At 38.2% G+C, this 26529-nt stretch overlaps 3 protein-coding genes across 4 annotated transcripts; all 3 read left to right on the plus strand.

The window, feature by feature from the left end:
* The first annotated feature begins 10991 nt into the window (after nucleotides 1-10991).
* Nucleotides 10992-13522, plus strand: LOC145055644 (Ras-induced vulval development antagonist protein). Of its 2 annotated transcripts, none has more exons than XM_079004011.1 (2): nucleotides 10992-12691; nucleotides 13088-13522. In XM_079004011.1, the coding sequence occupies exon 1, from the start codon at nucleotides 11030-11032 to the stop codon at nucleotides 12680-12682; it is 1653 nt and encodes a 550-aa protein (XP_078860137.1). In that variant the 5' UTR covers nucleotides 10992-11029; the 3' UTR covers nucleotides 12683-12691; nucleotides 13088-13522. The 2 variants fall into 2 exon arrangements, with proteins under 2 accessions (XP_078860137.1, XP_078860138.1); XM_079004012.1 differs by having other exon boundaries at nucleotides 13094-13522.
* Nucleotides 13523-18321: 4799 nt separating this feature from the next.
* Nucleotides 18322-20335, plus strand: LOC145055645 (uncharacterized). Its single transcript, XM_079004013.1, has one exon. It carries the CDS (start codon nucleotides 19337-19339, stop codon nucleotides 20261-20263), a length of 927 nt encoding a protein of 308 aa, XP_078860139.1. The 5' UTR covers nucleotides 18322-19336; the 3' UTR covers nucleotides 20264-20335.
* A 1360-nt stretch (nucleotides 20336-21695) lies between these two features.
* On the plus strand, nucleotides 21696-22226 carry LOC145051157 (uncharacterized). The gene is made up of 2 exons (XM_078999283.1): nucleotides 21696-21935; nucleotides 22017-22226. Exons 1-2 carry the CDS (start codon nucleotides 21696-21698, stop codon nucleotides 22224-22226), a joined length of 450 nt encoding a protein of 149 aa, XP_078855409.1.
* Nucleotides 22227-26529: the final 4303 nt, after the last annotated feature.

A 26529-nucleotide genomic window follows, 5' to 3' on the forward strand; every position in this document is an offset into this window, starting at 1 on the left:
GGCCGACTAGAGGCCCGGTGCGGGCGGACCAGTCATACTGTAGACTCAGAGAGTGGACCAGGTGGATTGAAGGCCCAATGTGGGCGGACCAACCACACTGCAGACTCGATGTATATGGCTAGACTCGGAGGGTAGACCAGGTGGACTGTTGGCCGGTGCGGCGGACCAGTCACACAGTAGTCCCGATATGCATGGCTGTTCTATGATTCGTTATGATATAGCATGTTATGTGTGTATGGTATATGTGGTTGGTATTTTGGGGGTATCTCACTAAGATTTCGGGCTTACAGTTGTGGTTTAATGTTTTTCAGGTTCTTCAGGAGACCGTGGCAAGGCAAAGGCGTGATCGTACCGCTCCTTGTGTTTATGTTTTATGTTATGGTTCTGGGAAGACTTTGATAATAATTGTATTGAAAACCTTTTTGTAATAACATTATGAAAATGGATTGTTTTGAAAAGTTAAAATTTATTGAAAATTTATGGTCGTTACAAGTTGGTATCAGAGCCTTGGTTTGAGTGAATTGGAGGAACATTCGTGTGAATCCAGTCTCAAATCAAGGAGAGTTTATAAAAGAGAATTTAAGATGGTTTTCAAAATAAGTAAAAGGAGGACGCAAAGGTACGATCAGCCGGAGCCAGTAAGTAACCCCAAAATACCATGCATGATATTTGTTTTCGAGCTTTGATAGATCACCATGCTAGTACTAGGCTAGAGATCTTCGGGATTTCATGATAATGTTGCATGTTTTATGATGCCTGCTAGCCTAGGGTTTCCTTCTGTATGAGATTTCCAGTGTTCCTCTAGGAGTTAGGATTGAGCGCTTGCTATGTATATTTGTCACTAGGGTGTTGTGGTAGTACTTCATACAAATATGGGTAGGTGTGGAAGGTAGTATGGGCCCGTACTACTGAAAGCACAGGACCCATACGCGTATCAGGGAAACCATGACCTTTAGGGTTGGGTTGGGAGTTGGTTCCTGGGTTAGTGGGAAGTATCTGAGATTTTGTGGTTTTTTTTCAGTATGGTGGTCACGAGGCATGCTGGGAGTGGATCCGGGTCAGGATCGGAAGCAGGAGAGGGAGCTCAGGGCGGGTCAGTACCCCCCGAGGTTGTTGGTCAGATGAGCTCCGGCGAGTTGGATGCTAGGATTCGTGAGATCCTGCATGATGAGGTTGCTGCGTTGTTCCGGGCCGAGCTGTCGGAACTGTTTGGGTCGATCAAGACCGCCATGGTGGAGTATTTTGATGAGCGTTATGCGGCTCTCGCAGAGACGGCTGCCGCGGCGGCTACAACGGCTGTAGCAGCGGCAGGGGGAGGAGCTGGTAGAGGTTTCCAATATCGGGACTTCGATAATACGAAGCCCCCTACCTTTGATGGAGTTCAGGACCCGATTGTTGCTATGAGATGGTTGTCAGACGTGGAAGGGTGTTTCTTCACGTGTTCATGCCTTGCTGATCAGAGGGTAAGGTGTGCTATGAACCTGTTGAGGCTTAGGGCGAAGGATTGGTGGAGATTGACCACGGGGTCATATTCGGATGCACAGAGGGTTGCAATTTCATGTGATCAGTTCCGAGAGATGTTTAGCACTCGTTATGTTTCGCAGGTTGAGAGAGAGAGGTTGAGAGGGAGAGATTGACTCAGGAGTTCCTTGAGCTGAAGCAGGATTCGGAGTCGGTGAGGGAGATCACCAGGATGTTCACTGAGAGGGCGATGTTTTGCCCCGAGTTTGCTTCGGAGCAGGCTCAGATGTCCCGATATCTGAGTATGCTCAAGAGGGATATCAGGCAGTTCGTGTCTACGTAGAGGTGCGAGACCTTGTTAGAGTTACAGGAGGCCGCCAGGCGGCGTGAGTTGGAGATTGAGTTGCAGTTACGAGAGCAGAGGCAGGCTCTGGTGCAGTCGCAACCGGCACCGAAACGGTCTAAGACCGTTGATTCTAGATTGGGGGATCAGAGCAGCCACACTTGTGGGAAGTGTGGGAAGGGTCACACCAGGGTTTGTCGGTCCGGTGGTGCATGCCGCAAGTGCGGAAAGGAGGGGCATTATGCGAGGGATTGTTGGCAGGCAGCCCCGGTTCGGGATTTCAGGATCTGTTATCATTGTCATAAGGTTGGGCACTTGAGGGTCAACTGTCCACAGCTTGCTGCAGGACCGGTGCAGGCTCCAGCACCGGCCACGTTGAGGATCATGGGTGGAGGTCAGGGTGGAGCGGAGCCCCCAAGGGCTCAGGTCGTGCTTTCCAGCCTACGACGGAGGAGGTCAGGGCAGTGTCGGATGCAGCTGCGAGTATGTTTCTTCTTGATGTCTTATTATTTTATGATTATTGTGGAGTATTGTTTATCTGCTAGTCTCGTTGTGTGGTTTTCGGTATTGTATTCATTGATTTTGAGGATTATGGCATGGTTATGGGTTTAGTGTTAGAAATTTCGTTGGTTATCATTCATGAGGGTTATTCATGGGAATCGGGTGTTGGTCTAGATATCGGGTAGCATCTGCAGTCTGAGGAGCGGTTAGCTGAAGATCGAGTTTCTTTCGAGCCCGGGATGATCAGTTTTGATACGTGATTTGTGAAGGTTGCTCGTGTTAGTGGAAATCAGTTCGTGTGTAAGTGCTTGTGTCGTGAAGGGTTGTTGAGGGAGGTTGGTAATGGGGACCGGTAGTTGATAGTCGGTGCTCTAAGTGGGGGAGAATTGGAGAATTCTCCGGAAGATCGACGAGTTTGGGAGGTCGTTTAGCTGCATGGGATTCGGCAGTGTATCGGTCATCCAAAAGCGTAGGCTGGTATGAGTAAGTGGCAGGTATGCGGGGCGGGATACAGACCAAGGGTGATTGATGGTGGAAGGCCTGGGATCAGGCCGGGACTGAGTATGTAGGATGGAGGTAGAGTTCGGAACCCCTAGAGGGCTAGAAAAATATGCATGGGAGGAGTTTCCCGAAGGAGTAACTCGGAATGTTGATTGCTAGTTGAGTGGTCCAGATAGACTGAAGGCCAGTAGGCGTACCAGTCAGGCCGAAGGTTCGGAGAACGGTCCAGCCAGACTAAAGGCCCTGGAGGGAGGTCCAGGTCTGCTGAAGGTTTAGAGAGTGGTCCAGTTTGGCCGAAGGCCTGGTAAGGCGGTCCAGTCATACTGAAGACTCTGCATGTGTCGTTAGATCGTTGCGAGGAAATGGATTGAGTATGTCGCGATACGTTAGCGTTGGAAGGTCTGGCCCCGGGTATTGATCATGATAGGAAGTCGAGCATGGACTTGAGAGTCTTCGCGAGTGGATTCAGAGTATGTGTGGTGCATGGGATAGCAGTTATGCCATAAGGAAATGGTGTAGTATTGGGTGAGCACCTTGGCACTTGTGGTAGTGTCAAGGCAGCCAAGTGGATCTCATTGGTAAGGAAAAAGGGAAGGAATGTGGCTCCGAGAGGGAATGTAAGTCACGGAAGTGAAATCAGTAGTGCGAAGTTATGATTGAAGTGTTTCAATTAGGGTTATTGCGCGGTGTGTGCGGCGGTGATATGGAATCACATCCGGTTTGGATGTTTGCCGAGGTCACGGAAGGAAATTCCGAGGGTGTAAAGTCAAGAGGCTCGTAAGAGATGCAGAGATGGAGTCTTGGATTCCTAGCTCGATTTCGGTTAAGAAATTGTGTATGTAGTGGTAATTCATCTTGGGGGATGTTTGGAGGTATTGTCAGTGTATCGGGTTTTCCAACCCGAGGATGCTAGAGCCAGTTCAGCATGGGTATGAGATTGCGGAGGGGAACTCATAAGAGTTGCTATGAGATTAAGGGATGTATCATCCTGTAAGCATGGAGTGGGTAAAGTTGAATTCAGACCGGGATTCTAGTGGTTTAGGGATTATCTCTATCTCGTATAAGTCAAGTGAGTGTTGTGACTTAGAGCGAGCGAAGTATCAGGGAGTGGTACTCGGTGGTTAGGTGTGATTATAAGAGTATGAGGCCGGTGGCCGGTTTGAAGCGGGGGTCAGAACACCGCAAGAAAAGAGAAAGTTGGGATTCGGGTTTCGATGGCTGTGTTTTAAGGGATCTGGTCTGGTTAATGCCAGGAGGTGCATTGCGAGAGTAGTTCTGAAGTTGTGTTGTCGTAGGCTTCGAGGACGAAGCCTAATTTAAATGGGGGAAAATTGTAACATCCCGAGTTCAAGAGTGCAAGTTCAGGGTTCAAAGTAGAAATTTGGAAGGGCAGTTCGACGAGTCCATGAGTGGACTCTACGAGTAGGGTCGCAACTCAGGTCGTGTGTTAAGTGGCCAACTCGGCGAGTCCAAGGTTGGACTCGGTGAGTAGGCGCTGAGTGAAGAAAACCCTAATTTCGGGGGATGAGCCCTATATAAAGGAAATTATACCCTCTCTCCAGCCTCCTTACCTTCCCTTGAAGTCCAGAAAACCCTAGAAACGTGATTGGGAAGGATTTGAGTGCAATTGAGCCTTGGAGAAGAGATTTGGAGGAAGATCTTGGAGAGTTAGGAGGCTTGGAGCGAGGGGCTTTGCTTAGATTCGGATTTCCTTGCTGTTGGGGCTTCCTTTTGAGGTATTATCTCGTTTTTGGGCTGCTATTCATCTAGATTCATCATTTTTAGGATGTGTGGGAAGTTTAGCTTTAGAGTTTGAAGGTTAGATCTGAGGTTGCCACCTCAGATCTGGAATGGAGAAGGTCTAGGGTGCACTAAAGTCCCTGTTATTGAGTGTTTGGTGAAGCCATCTTGTCCCAAACCCTAGCCCTAGAGTGTAAAATGCCTAGATCTCTTTGGATTCACGTAAAGTTTGCCACTTTACGTGATGGAAGGATTGTAGAAGGGTAGATCTACGTTTTGGATCGACTGCATGGCCTGGAAGGCTTCTGTATGGGTTAAGAGCTAGTGGTACTCGGCGAGTTACAAGGGTGTACTCGGCGAGTTGCTTGAAGGCGGGCAGGAACTCGACGAGTTGAAAGAACAACTCGGCGAGTTGGTTGAAGATAGCCTTGGACTCGACGAGTCTGTTCTTGGACTCGGCGAGTCTGGTCTTGAGGTCTTAGCCTTTCCTGGTTAAGCTATGAATCGGTGAGTCAAGGGATGACTCAGTGAGTTGAGTAGGACTTTTCAGTGTTGGAGGACTCCGCGAGTCATCAGGCTGACTCGACGAGTAGAGTCAGCCAGAAGGTTGACTTTGACTTTGACTTTGATCAAGAGTTGACCAGTTGACTTCTAAGGGCATTTTGGTAATTGTTGGCTTTTGTTTTGAGTTCAGTGTTGGTGCTAGCCAGTGGTGGAGATCGTGTCAGTGGTCAGAGCATCTCGGTCTTATCTTTCCAGTCAGCAGTTGCGAGGTGAGTTATCCTCACTATATCAACAGGGTCTAAGGCACCAAGGCCAGCTTTTTATCGGATTGTAATCTGGGTATCGTTGTTATGTTGTTGCCTTGTTATGTTTGCATCCGGGTATCAGGATGGTATATGCTAGTGACCTGTTAGGTCGGTATCCTGTTTAGAGTATATTATGATACGTGATCTGCTTGATCGGTTTGATTGAATGTGAATTGTTATATGATTGTATCTTTATGTGCACATGGTTGTTTGATTGGGGTTGGGTTGAGGCGGGACCTGCTTTGTGCTGTAGCCCAACATACCCACGGCGAACCGGTTATTCCGAAGGCCTAGCGAGCGGTCCGGATAGGCTGTAGGCCCCACGAGGGCGGACCAGACGTGCCGAGGCTCGGAGAGTGGACCAGGCCGACTGAAGGCCCGGTGCGGGCGGACCAGTCATACTGTAGACTGAGAGAGTGGACCATGTGGATTGAAGGCCCAGTGCGGGCGGACCAACCACACTGCAGACTTGATGTATATGGCTAGACTCGGAGGGTGGACCAGGTGGATTGTTGGCTGGTGCGGCGGACCAGTCACACAGTAGACCCGATATGCATGGTTGTTCTGTGATTCGTTATGATATAGCATGTTACGTGTGTATGGTATATGTGGTTGGTATTTTGGGGGTATCTCACTAAGCTTTTGGGCTTACAGTTGTGGTTTAATGTTTTTTAGGTTCTTCAGGAGACCGTGGCAAGGCAAAGACGTGATCGTACCGCTCCTCGTGTTTATGTTTTATGTTATGGTTCTGGGAAGACTCTGATAATAATTGTATTGAAAACCTTTTTGTAATAACATTATGAAAATGGGTTGTTTTGAAAAGTTAAAATTTATTGAAAATTTATGGTCGTTACAATTATCATAGTACAATATACTCGTAAGTCCTTAACCTTATAAGGTACTCCATAACCCACTAGTCAACCCCTGATCAAAGTTAAAACCCTCAGTCAAGGTCAATAGTACTATCATATACTGGCATATACAAACATCATACATATCTATCTCACTGATCATCAATCATAGAATTCTCCTGTAACTAGAGTACCGACCTAACAGGTCACTAACATACCAATCCCTACGGATCATAAGAACATAACATACTGTCTACCCCGATTCCGATCTAACAGATCATAACCATATGTAGTATACCATAACAATAACAACTAAAGGGCCGACTTAGGTGTCGTAGACCCTATCGATATAGTGAGGATAACTCACCTTGCAGATGTCGACTCAGAAGGTAAACTCCAACTCACGAATCACTTGACACCGACTCCGCCACCTATTATCATAGTACAATATACTCGTAAGTCCTTAACCTTATAAGGTACTCCATAACCCACTAGTCAACCCCTGATCAAAGTCAAAACCCTTAGTCAAGGTCAGCAGTCCATGTTGACCCCAACTCAATCCAACTCGTTGAGTCATCGGGGTGACTTGTCGAGTTCCTTCGATTCTCGTTCAAACTTTAAGACCACCCGTCGAGTTCCCTCCTTGCAACTCGACGGACACACATGCATACATATTCTAGGGAAAACTCATCCGACTCGCCAAGTTGTTCTTCAACTCGTTGAGTTTATGGCAATCTTTATCGGACTCCCGAGTTGTTCATCCAACTCGTCGAGTTCACGACCATCTTCATGTGACTCGCTGTGTCGACCTTGCGACTCGCCGAGTTCATTCAGTCCACTTTCCATACAGACTTGTTTTGAGCCATGCAGTGGCTCCAAATCACAGATCCAAGCTTCTAGGGCATGCTTATCACGTAAAGTTGCAAACTTTACGTGCATGCATGGCTGTAAAGGCTCTAAATGCCTATTTTAAGTTCTTAATGGAACTTCATGCTCAAGAGGGACCTTAATCACGACCAAGACTGAAACTTTATGCTTCTAGAATCCAAGGAGGGTCCAGATCTGAAGTTACAACTTCAGATCTAGCCCATAGCTCATCATACCAACTTGAAAATCCATAAAAGCCCTAGAAACTCAACAAAATGGAAAAAGGGAAGTAAGGATTGGCACTTTGATACCTCTAAAGGATGCTAGCTGAGGTAAATCCTGCTTCCCACGCATTCCTTGCTCCAATTCCTTTGCACTCTTAGCTTTCTTCCTCCAAGATTCTCCTTCCAAGCTTCAAACACTACACCAAGGCACACACACATATTAGGGTTTTAAGGGGCTCTTAAAGAATGCAAAGAGGCCAAATGAGGCTAAGGCTCCTTTAAATAGAGGTGCAAACACCGAGATTTAGGGTTTCATCTGCCAGATCCTACTCGTCGAGTCCCAATATGGACTCGTCGAGTAGGTCACTTAACACGCGATCTCATCCACTTGCTACTCGACGAGTAGGTCAACCAACTCGTTGAGTAGAGCTTAACCCAAAAATCTTATTTAAGCAATACCTGAGAATCGGGGCGTTACATTTACATATATTATATGTGATAACACATATTTTTCTCAAGGTTTTTATGAAGATCCAAGTGATAAACTTCATATTCTTAACATATTTTTAGATTTATGAAGTAAACAACACATAATCACCAAATAATTCATGAAAACACACATAGTCATGCATATACACATAGATCTACACAAAACAATTTGTATTCTCCCAAAAAACAAAGTAAAAATCGAAAATAGGGGGGGTATGAACTCACTTGGAGGTTTGGATTCGGTTTTGATGAAGAATGAAGTGAAGATCTCTACTTTAGCAAGCTCCTTAAAGGATTTTCGAACTCTATGAAGCAAAGATGTATAATCCATGAAATGTTATGGTCTAAGAAGAGATTTTTGAAGAAATCAAGAAGCTAAACCATAGATCCAAGTGAAAACTTACCAAAGATGATGATCTTGGTGAAAAATCTCTTGAGAATACCCATAAATCTCGAAATTTAGAGGAAGAAGGAGGAGTTCTTTTGAGAGAGTTTTGAAGGTGTTTGAATGAAAAATAGAGGTGATATGGTGGGGGTTTTGGCCGAGATTAATTAGAGAATAGAGAGATATGGTGAGGTGATGTTTGCATGGAAGACCACCATGCAAACATGAGGTGTCCAATGTACAAATTTCCTCTTTTTTTTTTTTTTTTTTTTTTTTTTGTATAATAAGCTCAATGGATAATGGGTAACGGACCGAAAATTTGGGCTAAAGAGAGATGATGATGAATTGATTTGGCCCATTATTAATCTTGTTCGAATTTACGAAGTTTAATAATATTTTTCAGCCTATTGGGCCCTTATTAAGGGTTTCGCCATAAGAAGACTCTAAGATGAATAAAATAGTCTGGAAGAGAAATGAGGGGAGTGTTCATATTGTTTCTTATATTTTCACATTTAGTTCCTCTAGTTCATGCATTTTGTCGATTTTTACCATTACTCCATTTGTTTTCACATTTGACTAACAGACTGACATAATAAGTCCTCCTTCATCCATTAGATAACTTTGGTAGTCATTTCCACTAATTACGTTAACACTTTGGTCAACTCATTTTTCTAAATCAACACTTTTGACCCTTTAACTTCTGAACTGTTTTTATTTTATCTTCTAACTTCGTAAACTCCATATTAACCAATGATATGATTACCTCATAATGATTTGTTTATATAAATCATTTTTATTTACTTTATTAACTTAAGAATACACTCTTCGATTTTAGGATGTTACATTGTTCCTTAGAGGGGTTGATATTTCGCGGTCTCTTTGTTCTATATGTACAAATCAATTTGAGTCAGTTAATCATTTGTTTGTGGAGCGTAGGGTAACAAAAACTTTGATTCAGAAACCAAGTTGATGGTGTGATATTGATAGCTTTTTTGTTGATATTGGTTGGAGGTTTCAAGTCTTTGTTGGATGTGTACTTGTCCTCTATTAAAAGATTGGTGTTGGAGGCTATTTTTAGCACAACCTGGTGGGCTATTTGGAACATCAGAAACAGATGCATGTTTGATCATACGAAACCTAGACAAGATAAATTATTTGATGATATTGTTAATTTTCTTTTAATTGGGTTGTTCACCGGAAAAATAAGTTTCACAGTTCTTCAGATTTATGCTCCAAAATCTTATTTTGAACATTTCGATTTAATTGTCCTGTTTTAGCCCAAGCACCTTGCTAGAAACTTTATTTATATTTCTATTTAGTCGGCCAAAAAAAAACTTAGAAGAATCAAAGTAATGCCCCGTTTGATAGTTACTGACTGAGAAATTGCTTACTGGAAAATGTATTTCTGAGTAATAGATTCTGATCGAATAAGAAACCATGTTGTTTGATAGTATATCTGACTGAATGTGCTGGCTAATACAAAATGACAATTTTACCCTAATGCTCTAATAATAATAATAATAATAATAATAATAATAATAATAATAATAATAGTAACAGTAACAGTAACAGTAACAGTAACAGTAATAATAATAATAATAATAATAATAATAATAATAATAATAATAATAATAATAATAACTGATTATAAAAGTTCAGGGTCCAACTAGTAATTTCGTAAAAGTAGTTATGCAAGACAATTTAAAGTTGTGGTAGATTATGGCAAGATGGGTATCTTTAAGGACCAAAGTTGGCTAATTTTAATTTTGAGTTGTCTTCTTCCCCTGATCTCCCTGAGCATCAGCATCGATACTCTCTATTTGTGTTTCTGTTTTTTGTGCCTCTTTTCGTGTTTTTTTTTTTTTTTTTTTTTTTTTTTTTTTTTTTCCCATAGATTAAATTGATGTAAGGGTTGTCCATGGTCCAGTTTTTTCGGTTTTAGGTCAAATCGAAGTCAAACCATTACTAACGGTTTTTGCTCTTTGTCAAGCAAAAACCGAAGCTGAACTGTTGAAAATTTAAAACTGAACCAAACCAAACCGTTACTAACGGTTTGACTCTGGTTTGGTTTCACGGTTTGGGTGTTTTAGGTCTATTTTAATCGAGTCCATTAAACTAATTTATTAAAAAAAACTACATTATTAAAGGTATCAAAACAGTTAAAATTTTACGAAATATTGTTAAAAATACTACAATATTAAAGCTGTCAAAACAATAAAAAATTGGCCTAATATTGTTAAAAAATCTGCAATATTAAAGTTGTCATAAAAAAACTATAGTAAATAAAAAGCAGTAAATGAAAACATATAAAAAAATTTAATTAATATATATACAATCGTACGGTCCGGTTTGGTTTTTATACGTTTTTTTGAAATTTTAAAAACTGTAAGCCAAACTGTTCAATACGGTTTGAAAAGTTCGAACCGTAAACCAAACCTTAAAGAAAAATACAAATCGTAAAACTAAACCGATGACCGGTTTGGCCGGTTTCACGGTTTCAAACCAAACTGCGAATACCCTTAAATTGATGTGTGGAGAAGGAGGATGAGGGTGGTGCTGGTTGAGGGGCAATGGTGGAATGGATTTCAATTAGATTCAATTAGCAAGATTTTTTGGTATGTGCGAGTCAGATATTATTGATCCGGATAGATGCAAAGTTGAGCCATATCAAAACATGGAGCTGACCGAGTCAAACATTTTTGTCAGATCCAAAGCAAGCATGACCTGAGTTGGTAAAGGACTAAACTGGATATTTAAATAGTGTAGGGGTTCCAAAGAAATTTTGCCAACCGAGGTTATTATAGGGCTCAAACCAACGGATTTCGCCATTTTCGTTTCTTTCAAACCACTGCTTTCAAATGGGATACACCGCTTCCGTCATTGAAGTCCCCTTAGAGCGACGTCGCGGCCATAAAGAAACCCGCAACTACTCGCCGGATTCTCGTGCGCCAAGTGACCGTCGGAATCGCAGTTCTCGTCGCAGCCCAGACTATTCAAGGTACGATGATGAGTTCAATCGTCCGGGTAACCGTCGTTCCCCCGATTATTCAAAATCGAGGAATCGTAATCGCAGTGTTAGCCGTAGCCGGAGTCGCAGCCCGGACTATAGCAGGTACGATAATCAAAATAGTTATCGCCGCACTCATCGTTCCCCTGATTATCCTAGATCTAAAAGAAGCCCTAGCCCTAGAATCAAAACCATGAATACGAACAGGAAACCTTATTACGGTGACCAAAAGAAACAGTATCTTGATCGTAATAACCTGAACGGGAACGGGAACGGACCAGAGTCTGAATCCGACGAAGAGTTAAAAGGAGCCAGTTATGAAGATTACCGGAGGCTAAAACGTCAAAAGTTAAGGAAAATGTTGAGGAATTGTATATGGAACATCACACCTAGTCCTCCAAGGCGCGATGATGATCCCGATGAGCTTGAACCCGAGGAAATTGCAGAGAAGGATGCTGAAGAAGATAATGAAAAGTACAAGGATACAAAGTCTGAGTTAGATTCAAAGGAGAGGAGCCATTCATCCGAGTCTGAATCAGAATCAGAGGACTCGGAATCTGATTCAGATGATTCCAGATCGAGGAGGAGGAAGAAGAGCAAGCGTTCAAGTTCTAGGCGTAAGCGGAGAAGCAGGAAATCAGTATCCGTGAGTGACAGCGAATCAGATGAATCCACTGATGATTCTGAAGAGGAAGATAGGAGGAGGAAGAAAAAGAAGCAGAAGAGGAAATCCACCAAACGAAAGAGCAGCAGCAGGAGAGATAGTAAGAGAAAGAGAAGAAGTACATCAAGAAAAAGTAAAGATAGTGATTCTGAAGAAAGCAGCGAAAGTAATGGAGAAGAGGGATCATCAAAGACTAAAAGAAGTCGTTCTTCTTCCTCAAGCAAGAAAAGGAGCTTAAAGGGCAGTGACAATTCAGCATCTGATAAGAATTCAGACTCTGAAGATGATGATAGAAGCAAACCACAGGTGGATGAACCAGTGAAAACAGAAGAAGCTGAACGGGAGTTGATATTGCTGAAAGAGATGATTGAATCAAGAAAGAAAGCTGGTTTAGATGATGATGATGATGAAGAAGCAGAAGTAGGTCCAATGCCATTGCCAAGAGCAGAAGGGCATATCAGCTATGGAGGTGCACTGAGGCCTGGTGAAGGTGATGCAATTGCACAGTATGTTCAACAAGGGAAACGTATCCCTCGAAGAGGAGAAGTTGGTCTTTCAGCTGAAGAGATTAGTAAGTTTGAGGATCTTGGTTATGTGATGAGTGGTAGTAGGCATCAAAGGATGAATGCAATTCGTATTAGGAAAGAAAACCAAGTTTATAGTGCTGAAGACAAAAGAGCTCTTGCCATGTTTAACTATGAAGAAAAGGCAAAACGTGAACAGAAAGTTATGGCTGATTTGCAGCGTTTGGTGCAACGCCATATTGGAGAAGAAACTGGTCCTTCTCATGATCCTTTTGGTGGAACTGGAAGAGTTGCAGAGGATCCTGCTGATGCTTGAGATCACAGAGTATGTTGTCTTTTACTTAATTTCTTCATATTTGTGTTATGTTTCTTTGTCATTGCTTTTACTTTACATAGTTTTGTGGAATTGGATTTTGATGAATTATTTATATTTGCCAAGTTTTAACCTTTTTGGACTTTGGATGTAATACCCAAATTTCATAAACAAGCAATCATAATTCATAAAGTAATAAATATCTATTTCCATCAAGATATTTGATACACAGACCCTCATGGATGTAGACTTGACAACATGTGGGTTGTTTAGATCTTAGTTTTTTGATTCGTTTGCTTGTTAACGACATGTAATTAATTAATGTGTTGGGTATTGATAATGATTGATAGTTATAACCTATCTGCCCCCATTTAAGACTCTTTGATATTTCCATCCGTTTCTTTGTAGCTCCAGTTCCAGTTTTCAAATCCAAAGGGAGAACTAAGGAGAGTCATTACAGTCTCTTTGTAAAGTTGCCATTTATAACTCAAGAAATTCACATCTGGCAATCGGATTGCCCCACTAGAATTGATGAATGATGAATCTACTTTTTTGATGATTCAAGATGGGTTAAAAGTCATCTTCGATGTAGTGTTATATTGCACTTTTAAGTATCTAGTAAAAAGGTGATTGTTGTTATATTTGATTTTACTTATCAAGTAAAATTGTGATTCGTGTTATATTTTATGGATAGTACTTGTGGCATACATTGTGTTGTAGAAAAAAAAAAGACAATTTAGGGACTGTTTTGTAATTTACTATATACACAATAAACTTGTAAAACTAAAAACCATTTCTAAAGTAGTTTGTGTAAAACATGTACAAGTAACACATTTTTTTTAATATCTTCAGGAACTCAACTGGAGCTAGTAAATGTGTAAATTGTTTGACGCCTATAATCTACTTTATTTTATTTTTTATATTATTGCAATATAAGATTGTGCGAGACCTTTAAAGTAGTTTATAAATTAGTTTTTTAATAAGCAGTTTGAGATATAATTTATTGATAAGCCACAAAACTAGTTTTTTTAGTCAGAATGCTAACCCAGCCTAAGAGCAATTCCAACGGTCCTTCATTTAACATCATTTTTGTCTTTTAGAGCAACCAACCTTTAAATTTAACATAATTTTTGCGTTGGTTTCATTTTAACACTAAATATGGATGTCAAATATGAAAACCTCTAAAAAAAACATCATTTTCGAGGTTGGTTGTAATTAAATCATCATTTTGATGTTAAACAATCACTATTTTAGTGTAATATGGTTTAAATCCGTTGTTTTAGCTTTCCAATATTTCACCACATATGTATTTGTCATACAATATTTAGTTAAACTAGTCCTAAACACAATATATGCAAAGTGCAAACCCTATCCATTTATAGCAGATCATACTAATACTATCCAAACATCAAACATGATAATTCTTGGCAACGACAAGACAATCTACTTTTGAAAGAAAAAAAAGAGAGACAGGGTGGAATCTCAATCTCATTCTCGATTTTGCTTTTTGACTTGTATCTGCACGATGATGTCTATTGACTATTGAGTAGTCGATAGAGGGAGGCAACAAAGTGGCTTTTCTCTCTCTCTAGCAGTAAAAAGCTTGTAGAAAGTGCTTAATGTCCACTGTTTTATTTCATGCTATTGTAGCTTTCAAGTATTCATTCTTAATTACCTTTTTTTTTTTTTTTTTTTTTTTTTTCTTTCTTCTCGAAATTATGCCTGTTTTGTTATTTTTTTCTTCCAAAGTATCTAATCACTGAGATAACATGCTAACAAAATTATAAAATATCAAAGGGGACCTAGCGTTATTAGGAGTTGTTGGATATGTGTCCATCAGCTAAAGGTTGAAGGTTTAAAGATTTAAAAGTTAAATTAGTGAGTGCATGAAAGTTGTGTAGATTTAAGAGTAAAATTAGTGAGTACATGTGTTAATTGTTTTTTTTTAAAAGATAATTGATGTGTGATATGTGGGAAATACACACATGACACATGCACTGCACATCTTGCATTACGTTAATTCAAAATGTGAAACTAAAACAAAGATGTTTAAGTTTGAAAGGTAAGAAAACCGGGTTGCTTTTTGGTTTTAGATTGGATCGGACTCAAAAGAAAGTTCAAAAGTTGGTTTCTGGAAAAAGAAAACATAAAATTAACATTTGTTATTTTATACTATTCTAAGAATATTATAGAAAATTTAGGAAGTCACTGTACCTAAAAATTTAATAGTAGGTTATACCAATTTAGTTTTAACTTATAGAAAGAAAAAACATTGTGGGTGATAAAGCATGACAAGGATTTTAAAGATTTCAGAAAAAGAATAAACAATGCTTGCTTATATATATATATATATATATATATATATATATATATATATATATATATATATATATATATATATATATATATATATATATATATATATATCTTTCCTATTTAGATTGGCATTTGTAATTGTAGGCAAGCGATCAAGAATACTATGATACCCAAAACATTTAATCTTATATGCACAAACTTATTCCAATGAGCTGTAATTCCTCCTTTTAACTAATACAAGTATAGTCAAATGACGACCTAAAGAAACCACGAAAATTTCGTAACCATCAAGCACCCAAACCCATATATCATTTGCATCCCAGGAAAACTGAGAATACATAATTGGATCTCTTCTAAGCCTCCTCCACTTCTCCTCGACACCATTTCCACCTTAACTCCCATGATAGAGCCTATCTTTCACCAAACAATCATTATCAACTTTCAGAGCATAAAGTCGTGTAAATCTATCACGAAAAGTAAATTCATCAATCCAATGATCGTTCCAAAATTTTGTAGGATTTTCATTTCCCACATTCTTATTAAAAACATGTCTAAATAAATATTTTCTACTTGGATATGTTAATGGTTCCAATAATCTAGCTCTAGACTCTTTAAATTTGATTTGATTCCCACTTATTTAGATCCACCCATCAAACCATGAATAGTCATAATAATAGAAGTCCATGACCCATTAGGTTTGGTTGAAAATCTTCGTTATCAACCGCGAATAAACTTCCAATCTCCAAACCACCCTCATCTTTAGAGGCTGGAATGTTTTTCCATTTAACCCAAGATATATTTCGATCTCCGGGATCACAACCCCAAAAAATGTTAGCACACATAAATTCCAAAAGGTCAAGAATGGTGATCGATGCTTCAAAAAGAGACAAAAATATCCATCCACGTTTCTAAGAAGTGTCTTAATAAGAATGATACAATCTCCTATAGACAAAGCTCTTGATTTCAATTAGAAAGAATTTTAAATAACTTATCTATAATACATTTCCATCCTTACAAAATGTCATGTTACTCTCTATGCGAAAACCATCAGGTACATGATTATTAATAATAACCATGCTTGCTTTTCAACCCCGAAGTAAAATAAAAAAACATCTTATGATTCAAAAGACATTTCTTGCATTTTATGTAGAAGACTATCCAAGTAAGATGATAACATCTGTAAATATACATAGTATATCTATTTTTATTTTATATATAATATAAAATATATTAGCTAACAAAAGAATAATATAGATTTTATATCTCTATATATCTAGGGGTAATGGAATACTATAACATTTAAGGGTAGAAATATACAAACTTGAAAATGACATCCATAATGTATTGAAATTTTATAGAGTTTAATGAATTGTCACATCAACATTTTATTTTTCATTTGACTATATTATTTTATTGCAACAATACATGAAACTCTACAAATTTTAATGGAACATATTAAAGACATCATATACATACACATATATTTTTCATTTATGAGTAGACATAATATTTATAAATCTATCACACCTTCAAAATGAAGCAATATAAACCATGCCTCTTGTTTTTTATGTTGAAAAGAAAATTAGTTTTACTCATATTTCTATCCATAAATCTTGTACAGACTCAAAATAAAAAAGCTATTTATATGTATATGAAGTCCTTCTTCGTACCTTTATTTTGATATAATCTCAAGAGAAATTGTATAAAACACATTAAGTTTATATAAAAATTTGATTTTATATTATTTTTATTTATTTTCTCAATTAAGTCGTTAAGTTTATAAATTTGTTATAAATTTAATCAATCGATCGGTTTCCTTCAGAAGTTTTATGTTTCTCACTTGTTGACTAGTCAAAACTTGATGTGGCTTACATATATGTTACTAATTACCAAATATTTAGGTTAAATTAAACATTTACGTAGATTTGTACCCACTTTCTCTTATTTCTTCGTTTTTTTTCCTCTTAGAGCATCACGATTTTATGCAATAACTTACCAAGGTCGCTCAAGTGGTTCATCACCCTAAAGTGGTGTAAGCAAGCCAATGAAATTTTGTAATAACACAATTGAAAAAAATAAAACCCAATTTCAAAATCTCCCAATCAAATTTTGTATAAACTTTGTGTATTTTATATAATTTGTCATAATTCTAACTCCTCACAAGTTTATATGCAATATTTTATAGATCTATCAAGCCCTTAATTAATGACCTCAACTCCTCAACTAGGGCTGACAATTCTCGATACGACCCACAACAGGACACGAAATAAATGAGTTTGGGTTGAATTTTTCAACCCGCCAACCCGCCAAACCGTCAACCCGATAATTAAACGGGTAATATACGAGTTTCTTAAAAAATAAACGGGTTGACCCGCCAACCCGTTTATATTTTTAATAAAAAAATTATTTTATGTTTAAATGTTATTATGTATCTAGTATTAATATTTAATAAATATTATATAATATATACCATTTATTCATAGACTATTTGACGGTTTTGAAATTTTAACTCGTGGTGGATGATCTAAGGTCGTAAGTCGTAACCTGTAAGACTAAGTCTGTAACCATTTTGCCCATTTGCCCTAAATAATAATCTCAAAATCAAATCGCGTATGAGTATATCTCCCTCTTCCAGACATCCAGTCTCCCGGTCTCCCACAATCCCACTTTCACCTGTGTTACTTTGTGATCGAAATCAGATATCAAAATGGTGTTAGAGAATTGACTTTGTTTTTATGAGAGAAAAAATGGGAATTGTGGCTATTACTTTAACACTTGAATTATCTATGTTTGTATTAATATTTAGTTTGAATATGTTTCTATGAATATTTTTAATTTTCGTTTGGATGTTTAAAACTTAAGTGTTTAAAATTCGGATATGTTTGAATCAACAATCAAGAATTTATTCATGTTTCATTGTCAATTTTATTTATGGAATCGAACCCACGAACCCAAATTTGACCCACGAACCCGCCAACCTGTGAACCCGTGTAAATAAATGAGTTTGCGGGTCATATATGAGTTTATGCTCCAAACCCGTCAACCCGCGACCCGCGACCTGTATATTTAAATGGGTCGTGTTTGGGTTGACATGTTTTGACCCGCCAACCAGCAACCCGCGACACGCCAACCTGAACATAACACGATTGTCAGGCCTATCCTCAACTTTATTTGCAACATTTTATAGATCTATCAGACGATCATAGTTTACAGATCTATCACACCATCGATTATAAATTACAAATATTAAAACTAACGATTAAAATATCCATTGATACATATAAAGTTGCGGGATCCAAATCCGCCAATTGGAAAATCTTTATCTTCAAGGGCCCAAAAACTAGTTCCCATAATACCCCGATTAAGAGATGTTCCTTTTTTCACATGCCTTTCATTATTGTTATTTACATTCTTAAGCAAAGATATTGTTGAGCAAACGCCATTTATTGAGACAATAAAGAAACACCAATCATAAAAAGGGGGCCCTAAACTAAAGCATGAAAAGCAAACTCATTCGAATTCTCCCTCACTACAACTCTGTGTATTTATGTGTGAGAGAGAAAGTTCATTGCAAAGCTGCTATCTTTTTCTTCATGAAGGCCTGAACCCCATTTCTTCAGACATGGAAGATTTCTTTACAGAACATCAAGAATTATTCGTATTTTATCAGTCTGATCTTCATGCACCCTACACTCATTTCTCTCTTCATGAAATCTTGTCCATTCTGTAGGGCAATCTTCTAGGTTCAAAAAAATCAAGAAATCTTGAACCCTTTGCCAATCTAAGCTTCATGTACACAATGTCCTTTTAAATATTGACCCCTTTGTAAGTCGAATTTCAGGGTACCCTTCAGAAATTCACCTACAAATTCTTCTTTAAGCTTCATGTACACCAATGCCCCTTTCATTCGACAAATCTTGACCCTTTTCTAAGTCAAATTTCAGAAATTATCCTACAAGTCCTTCTTTAAGCTTCATCTACACAACAACCATTTCATTCAAGAATATTGACCAGATTGTAAGTCGAAATTTAAGGGTACCCTTCATAGATTGCTCACAAATCCTTTAAGCTTCATGTGCACGTTCAAGAAATCTTGATCTTTGGCGAGACAAATTGCAGGGCACCCTTCAGATATTCCCTACAAAGCTTCACAAAAACCAATCCAATACCATTTCATTCAAGAAATCCCGACCCTTTTATAAAGACATACTTCAGGGTACCCTTCAAAGATTATCCCAAAGCTCCTTTCCCATTCCATTCAAGTAACCTTGACTCTTGTAAGGCAAATTTAAGGGGACCCTTCAAAGATTATCACTACCCAGTTGCGGAATTGTGGGTTAGATGTTAAGAATGAGGGATTTCCCTTCTTGTTTCGGTGAAAATGGCGTTCAAATTGCCGATGCTTCTTCGTCTTCTTCTTCGTCAGGTGTTTCCACCGATAGAAATGCACAGAGTCTTGTTACTTGTGTTTACCAGTGTAAATTACACAGTTGTTGCTTCATCGTCACGACAACTTGGACTAAAAACATAATGGGTCAAGCTCTTTCTGTTGAAATCGATGATTCCAGTACGCAATCTGTCTGTAAACTCGAAATCAAACCATGGTTGTTCTCCAAAAGAAAAGGGTTTAAAACCATGGAAATGGGTTCAAATTCAATCCACGCCTTTTGGGATCTTTCATCTGCTAAATTCGGTTCTTCCCCTGAACCAATCGAGGGTTTCTATTTTGCCATCACTGTCAACCAAGAACTGATCTTGTTGCTGGGTGATATGGAGAAAGAAGTGTACAAAAAGATGAATCATGTGATGACTTCTTCACCGAATTCTGTTTTCGTATCGAAAAAAGAACATATTTTTGGTAAAAAAGTGTATGCAACGACAGCCCAGTTTTGTGGTAAGGGACAAGTACATGAGGTACTGATCGAGTGCGATACAATTAGCACTAATGATCCGTGTTTATTGATACGTATTGATGGTAAATTGGTGTTGCAAGTGAAGCGACTTCGATGGAAGTTTAGGGGAAACTGCACAATTTTGATCGATGGATTGCCGGTTGAGGTTTATTGGGATGTTTATGGTTGGTTTTTTGGTAATTTTATAGGGAATGCGGTGTTTTTGTTTCAAACTTGTCTTTCGGCTGAGAAATTATGGGGTTCTGGTTCGGGTTCGGATCACTCAGGGGTAAGTTGGTCGAGTTCGTTGGGTAAAGATTCTCGATCACAAGGTCTTGGTTTTTCTTTGGTGTTGTATGCTTGGAAAAATGAATAGGGTTTTTGTGTTTGTGTAAACTTTGTTTATTAGTGGTTTTATCTCATAATGGAGTGATCTCGTTTTATAGTATGATTTAATCTTTCTAGGTTTATCTCGTAATGGCGTGATATTGCTTCGAGGCTTGGAAATAACAATGTAGGGGTTTGTTATTGGTTCCCTTTCCCCTATCTATGGTTTTGTTTAGCATTTTATGATATTAGCAAACTATTATATACTTGATTTACCTCACACACAATATATTTTATCAAACATTATATTTTTATTATTTAGCAGTTAGCTTTTCAGCTAACAACTTGCTTTTGAGCTAGTCTGCCACACATAAACATTTTACAAGCACGGCAGAGTTTCAACATATGATTTGGAGGGCTGAAAATATAATATGTATAAAAATTGGTGAGCATGGGGGCCACCGTCAAAATTTTATATTTTTTAGTCTAATATATATAAAATGAAAGCATAGGGGACTATTTGTAACAAAAAAGTGAGTGGGACTATACCCCCTTGTCCTAATAAAGTTCCGCCCATGTTTATAAGTCTTGCTAAAATAGAAAGAATGATGGTGTTGTAGCTTAGCCACATCATTTGAAAAAAGATTTGCAAGAGAAATTTATTTGTGCAAATATATATATATATATATATATATATATATATATATATATATATATATATATATATATATATATATATATATATATATATATATTAACAAGTTATATATAATAGTTTTTAGTGGCCTTATCTTAGTATTTTTGGTAAAGAAAAAAAAATATGAATAGGAGTTTAAAGCACATATCCTGTTGGTTAATAGCCCAATATTTTTATTGAGGATATCTTCTAATATACATAGTTTAATACAAATTAACTTAAAAAAAAGTGAGTCAAAATCAACATAGCTCCATTCACAAAACATACCTTAAGTTTTTCTTTCACTCAAGCACTTTGGCAATTGGGAATTTGGGATATCCTCATAGCCACACAACACAATTAAATAAATATTCATCTTTTTCTAAACAATAAAATATGAAGGAATTGTATTTCCAATTCCTTTTTCATCTAAAAGCATAATATGAGTAATCATAATTTTTATTCACTGTTTGGCCGTTCAATTGTATATAATTTATTTTATTATTATTTTTTAAATATTGTTTCATACTCTTAATACTCTTAATGTGATATGATTATTTGATTGTTGTTAATTTGTTTGATTATTTGATTGTTGTTTCTTTTAGAAATTAAAATCAAACGACCATCTGATACTTGATGGGGTTCTCATTTTTCATCTCTATTGAATATCAAGAACATATATTCTTCCATTTGTGAAGTACTTGAAGACCTTGGTAAAGATAATAGTGATCGTGATCATAAAGCTGGAGCAATTCACATCTTAAGGTTATTAAAGTCCTTTGATTTTGTGTTTTGTCTACACTTGATGGTTGATATCTTGGGAGTTACAGATCATTTGAATACAACATTACAAAGAAAAGATCAATATATCGTAAATGCAATGAATCAAATAAGTAGCTCTAAAAAAGCAATTCAAGACATTAGAGATTTAGGATGGGAACCACTTTTAGGGAATGTTACTTTATTTTGTGATAAACACGATGTTAGAATCGTGGATATGGAAGATGAATATTATGACGGATTTAGTCGTCGAAGAGGTTCACAGGTTAGTAACGTTTGATATTACCAACTTGATTTATTTATTGTGTTTTCTCATTTGCATATTAAAGATTCATTTTATTTTTAGGTTAATAACTTGCACCACTATCATGTTGATTTATTTAAGGCGGTGATTGATATGCAACTTCAAGAGCTTAACCATCACTTTAATGAAGCCAACACGAAATTACTTCTTTGCATAACTTGGAGATGGCTACACTTTATCAGAAAGAGTTTCGAACAAAATATGATCTTCAAGTTCTTGAAGTTGAACTTAAAAATTACATTAAGGATGTAAGAGAAGATGAAAGATTTAATCAATTGAAGAACATTGGAGAACTTGCCAAAAAGATGGTCGAAGTACATAAGCATATAATATATCCTAAGGTTTATATTCTCTTGAAACTTGCATTGATCTTACCCATTGCAACAACGAGTGTGGAACACACATTTTCAGCAATGAAGTTGGTAAAGACTGATGTACGTAACAAAATGAGTGATCAGTTTTTAAGTGATAGTTTGGTGTCATATATTGAAAAAAATGTTTTGGGAAGAATTAGTAATGACATGATTGTGAAATTATATCAAGCTATAAGACCTCGTCGGGTACAGTGAACAATGTGGTTTTAGGTTCTAGACTCCCCACTGCTTGTTATGCACAGTGAACAAAAACACTTTAATCTCATTTAAAAACTCTTTGATTTTTACTAACACATACTAATTATACAAAGAACACGGGGGTTGTGACATTATTTACAAATATTGGTTGAGAGTGATTTCCAACCAATCGTCTGCCCACATAAGTCACCCCACATGTGAGTTCCTTGCATCTCTTTCGCGTGATTTTAGAATCAATCAAACATGAGTTTTAGAGAGTTTTGTCATGTTTACATCTCTTATCCTGATTTTCTATATGTTTATTTAACCGTGAATTTTAGAGAATTTAGCAAAAGGAGTAGAGAATCATGAACAATCATTGCAGCCAAATAAATGACAGAATGTAACAAAAAAAGGGTAAAGGGTTAACAATATTACTAAAGATACATAAAGCTTATGAGAATTATGGTAGTAAGAAATGCAGGAAGATTAACATGCATTGTTGCTTATAGTGTGTGGCGAGAATGAGAGCACAAAGGTGTTGCTAAATGAAGAAAAAGTTTTTACCAATCGTCATGAAGAAAACGAGAAGAACCGATGGTATCTTGAGAATGGAACAAGCAATAACATGACAAGGGTGAGAGATATGTTTGCTAAGCTCGATGATAGGGTAACAGGTCAGATATTCTCGAGGGTACCAATTGAAGGCAAATGTTCAATTTTGCTTGATTGAAAAACCATAATATCATCGTGTGGTAGCACCTATTCATAAAATAACAAGTTTCTCAAAACTTGTCATAACTCACTACTAGCTACCCTTAGGGACCTCTTGTCACCAAACTAATCAAATCTCATAATATTATCATAATAGGCTTAACCCGTAATCCATTATTTAAATATCTCATAATGGATATTTCACAAATATTAGGGTTTATAACCCTTAAAGTCTCAACTAAGTCTTTAACGGTAAGATTTACCCACTGATCTTACAAACGGGTTCGTAACAGTACCATATTACGAATACCCATAACCACCAGGTCAAATATATCTCAATAAATATAATATTTTTAAATCATAAATTAACGGGGTAAAAGATACCTCAACGCATCTCGTACTCGGCCCCATATCATCCATACAATGGTATCACATCTCCGGTATAATCTCCGGAGAATGGCTCATGAGCAATATCTCTGATCACACGTACCAAAACCCTCCAAATGACTTCAAAATCATTCATATTTATACTTTGGAAGACTTCACATCATGACACCCAAAAGAATTTGCTTCTGCCACGTGTCGCACTCTCTCGTCGTGTATCTCGCTGACTCAACCATTTTCACATCGTGAGGATCATGTTTTCATGTCGTGAAAGTGTATATTCACATCTTAATGGTCAAGGGTTTGACCTGTAATACCCATAATCAGAAAGACCAAGAAAGGAAAGGAAAAACCCTAAGTCAAAGGGTCAACTCGTCAAGTCCAGGGAGGAACTCGGCGAGTCGGAGCGGGATCCCGGGGATCGATTAAGTAGCCGACTCGGCAAAAAGGACTCGGCGAGTCCGGTCTGAAGAGGGAAACCCTAAATCCAGGACTTTGGGCACTATTTAAGCATCTTATTCTCTCCATTAGGGTTCCTTGGAGCCTCTCTCATCCAGAAACTAAAACCTTCAGCCTCTATTGTTGCATATTCAAGTCCCTTGCCATTTTTGGGTGATTTGAAGGAAGAAGGAAGGAAGGAATCTTTGGGGCTTCAAGGATTGGATTTGGATCCAGAGTTTGGGTCACCTTTCAGATTTATTGAAGGTATTAAGTCGTTATTTTCACCCTTCTTCATCTAGTTTTCCCGTTTGTTATGAGATTTGGGGCTTTTATGCTATTTCCTTGAACCATTTCGAGTTAGAGCTCAAATCTGAAGTTGCTACTTCAGATCTAAGTGTATTCTGGCCTAGAGAGTCATAAAGTATCAGTCTTGGGGGTGTAGGTGAAGCATGGTTGTCCTAAACCCGAGTTTGGAGTGTTTTGGGCCTAGATCTCCTTAACTACACGTAAAGTTTGCACCTTTACGAGAGGGATAGACTTTAGAAGGATGGATCTATGATTTGGAACCCCTGCATGGCTCGAAAAGCCACTGAATGGATTAAGAACTGGAGCGACGCGACGAGTCACATGGGTGGACTCGGCGAGTTGGATGAAGTTGGGCAGGAACTCGGCGAGTTGGAAGAACAGCTCGGTGAGTTTGTTGAAGATTGCCTGGGACTCGGCGAGTCTGTTCTTGGACTTTTGGAGAACAGTTAAGCTAAGTGATATATGTTTTGGTACTGGTAGCTCGGGGAGCTAGTGGAGCAGCGGTTCAGGGAATTGTCGGTCAGCATCCAGTGGGGTTACCAACAAGTTCAGTAGTACCAGGTGAGTTTCCCTTTGTGTGAATGGGTCTACGGCCACAATGCCGACCCATGTAGTTATGAGTAGGAAGACCCGGGGGTTATCCCTAGGCGCAGAATGCTAGAATGATATTCAGGACCAAGGTCCAATGATAGCGGGAGGGTGCCCAAGGAATGGTTTATATGATAGTTTATACTTGTTGTCTGTGTGATACATGTATGTGCCTGGTAGGGAGGTGAGTGTGGGCGAGGTCCCGTATCTCACCAATAGCAGAGTGTGGATGGTGTTCCACATCTCATTAGCAGCAGAACAAGGGCGAGGCCTAAGTTAAGGAAAGAGTGAGTGTGGGCTAGGCCCGTATCTCATTATCAGAAGGAGCGTGGACGGGGTTCCATGACTCATCAGTAGCAGGACAAGGGCAAGGCCCAAGATAGGCGAGGCCTCAGGACAGGATTTATTAGTATATGTTAGCTTATGTGTTGTGATATGCCTATGTGTTAGTATATGTTAGTGGACGAGGCCCAGTGACAGGCGAGGCCTAAGTGAAACAGATCTGTATCCGAGCGGGGCTCGTAGCCAGGCGGGGCCTGGAGCGGCGGGGCCGTTGTAGCGGGCGAGGCCCGAAGTAGCGGGTGTGACCCAGTATATGTTGTATATGTTTATGTAGGGTATGTGGTAGGTTGGGGAACTCGCTAAGCTTCATGCTTACGGTTTTCAGTTTTGGTTTCAGGTACTTCCAGTAGCAGAGGGAAGAGCTCGGGGTGATCGCATTGCACACACCATAGTTTAGACAGCCTGGGATGTTTTACTCTGATAATGAAAATATGTTTTGGAAATGATACTCTGAATTCATGTTATGACTTATGATATACTTTTATGAATATGGTTTTGGTAATGATTTAAAGAAAATTTTTAGTACAAATTTTGGGACGTTACATGACCATTGACTTGAGTTTTGTTAATTTTCTCAAAGTAGCAACGTATTTCATCTCAACTTCAAACGACCATAAATTTCTCATACGAAGTCCGTTTTCAACAATCTTTATATCCACGGAATCCTCTCAAAAAGTTATTCAACATTACTCTATTATTGTTTGCTAAATAACATTCCTCATTTTAAAGTAACATTCCTCATTGATATATGAATCTATGATTATAAATAATAACCATGGTTGCTTTGAACATATTGAACCTAATCTTGCATTAGTGAACTAAAAGGACTACATGAATCGTTTCCAATGGTTAAAAGGATAGAGTTCAAATTTGATAAAAATTGTTGATTTTGGATATGGAAGAAACTCATCATTAAGTAGCTTTTATGGCAGCATTAAACAACATCAAGGCGCATGAGCTCATAATTAAAATGCTTATGACAGATCATGTGCAAGAAAATGAGATGGAAATTGAAGCTCTAAAGGCCATCCTAATTGATAAGTATGAAGATTTTTGCAATAATTCTCTACACGTGTTTCACTTTCACTCCCTTTGGTTTATAAAATAAATCTATAATCTTTAACTTTGAAAATCAAACATGTTTGTGTACGCCATAAAATCAAAAGGCTGAATTTTGAAGGATACCTTTTTAGGGGTAATGTAACATTAATGTGTATGGTATGTTCAAA

Source organism: Lactuca serriola, chromosome 5 (assembly GCF_051521515.1).
Source record: "Lactuca serriola cultivar US96UC23 chromosome 5, Lser_US96UC23_V15, whole genome shotgun sequence".
Classification (NCBI taxonomy): Eukaryota; Viridiplantae; Streptophyta; class Magnoliopsida; order Asterales; family Asteraceae; genus Lactuca; species Lactuca serriola.

Coding starts and splice junctions, on each gene's coding strand:
- LOC145055644 (XM_079004011.1), top strand. CDS start 11,030: ATGGGATACACCGCTTCCGTCATTGAAGTCCCCTTAGAGCGACGTCGC.
- LOC145055645 (XM_079004013.1), top strand. CDS start 19,337: ATGTTAAGAATGAGGGATTTCCCTTCTTGTTTCGGTGAAAATGGCGTT.
- LOC145051157 (XM_078999283.1), top strand. CDS start 21,696: ATGGTTGATATCTTGGGAGTTACAGATCATTTGAATACAACATTACAA. Junction 21,936..22,016: donor GTCGTCGAAGAGGTTCACAG/GTTAGTAACGTT, acceptor TTTTATTTTTAG/GTTAATAACTTGCACCACTA.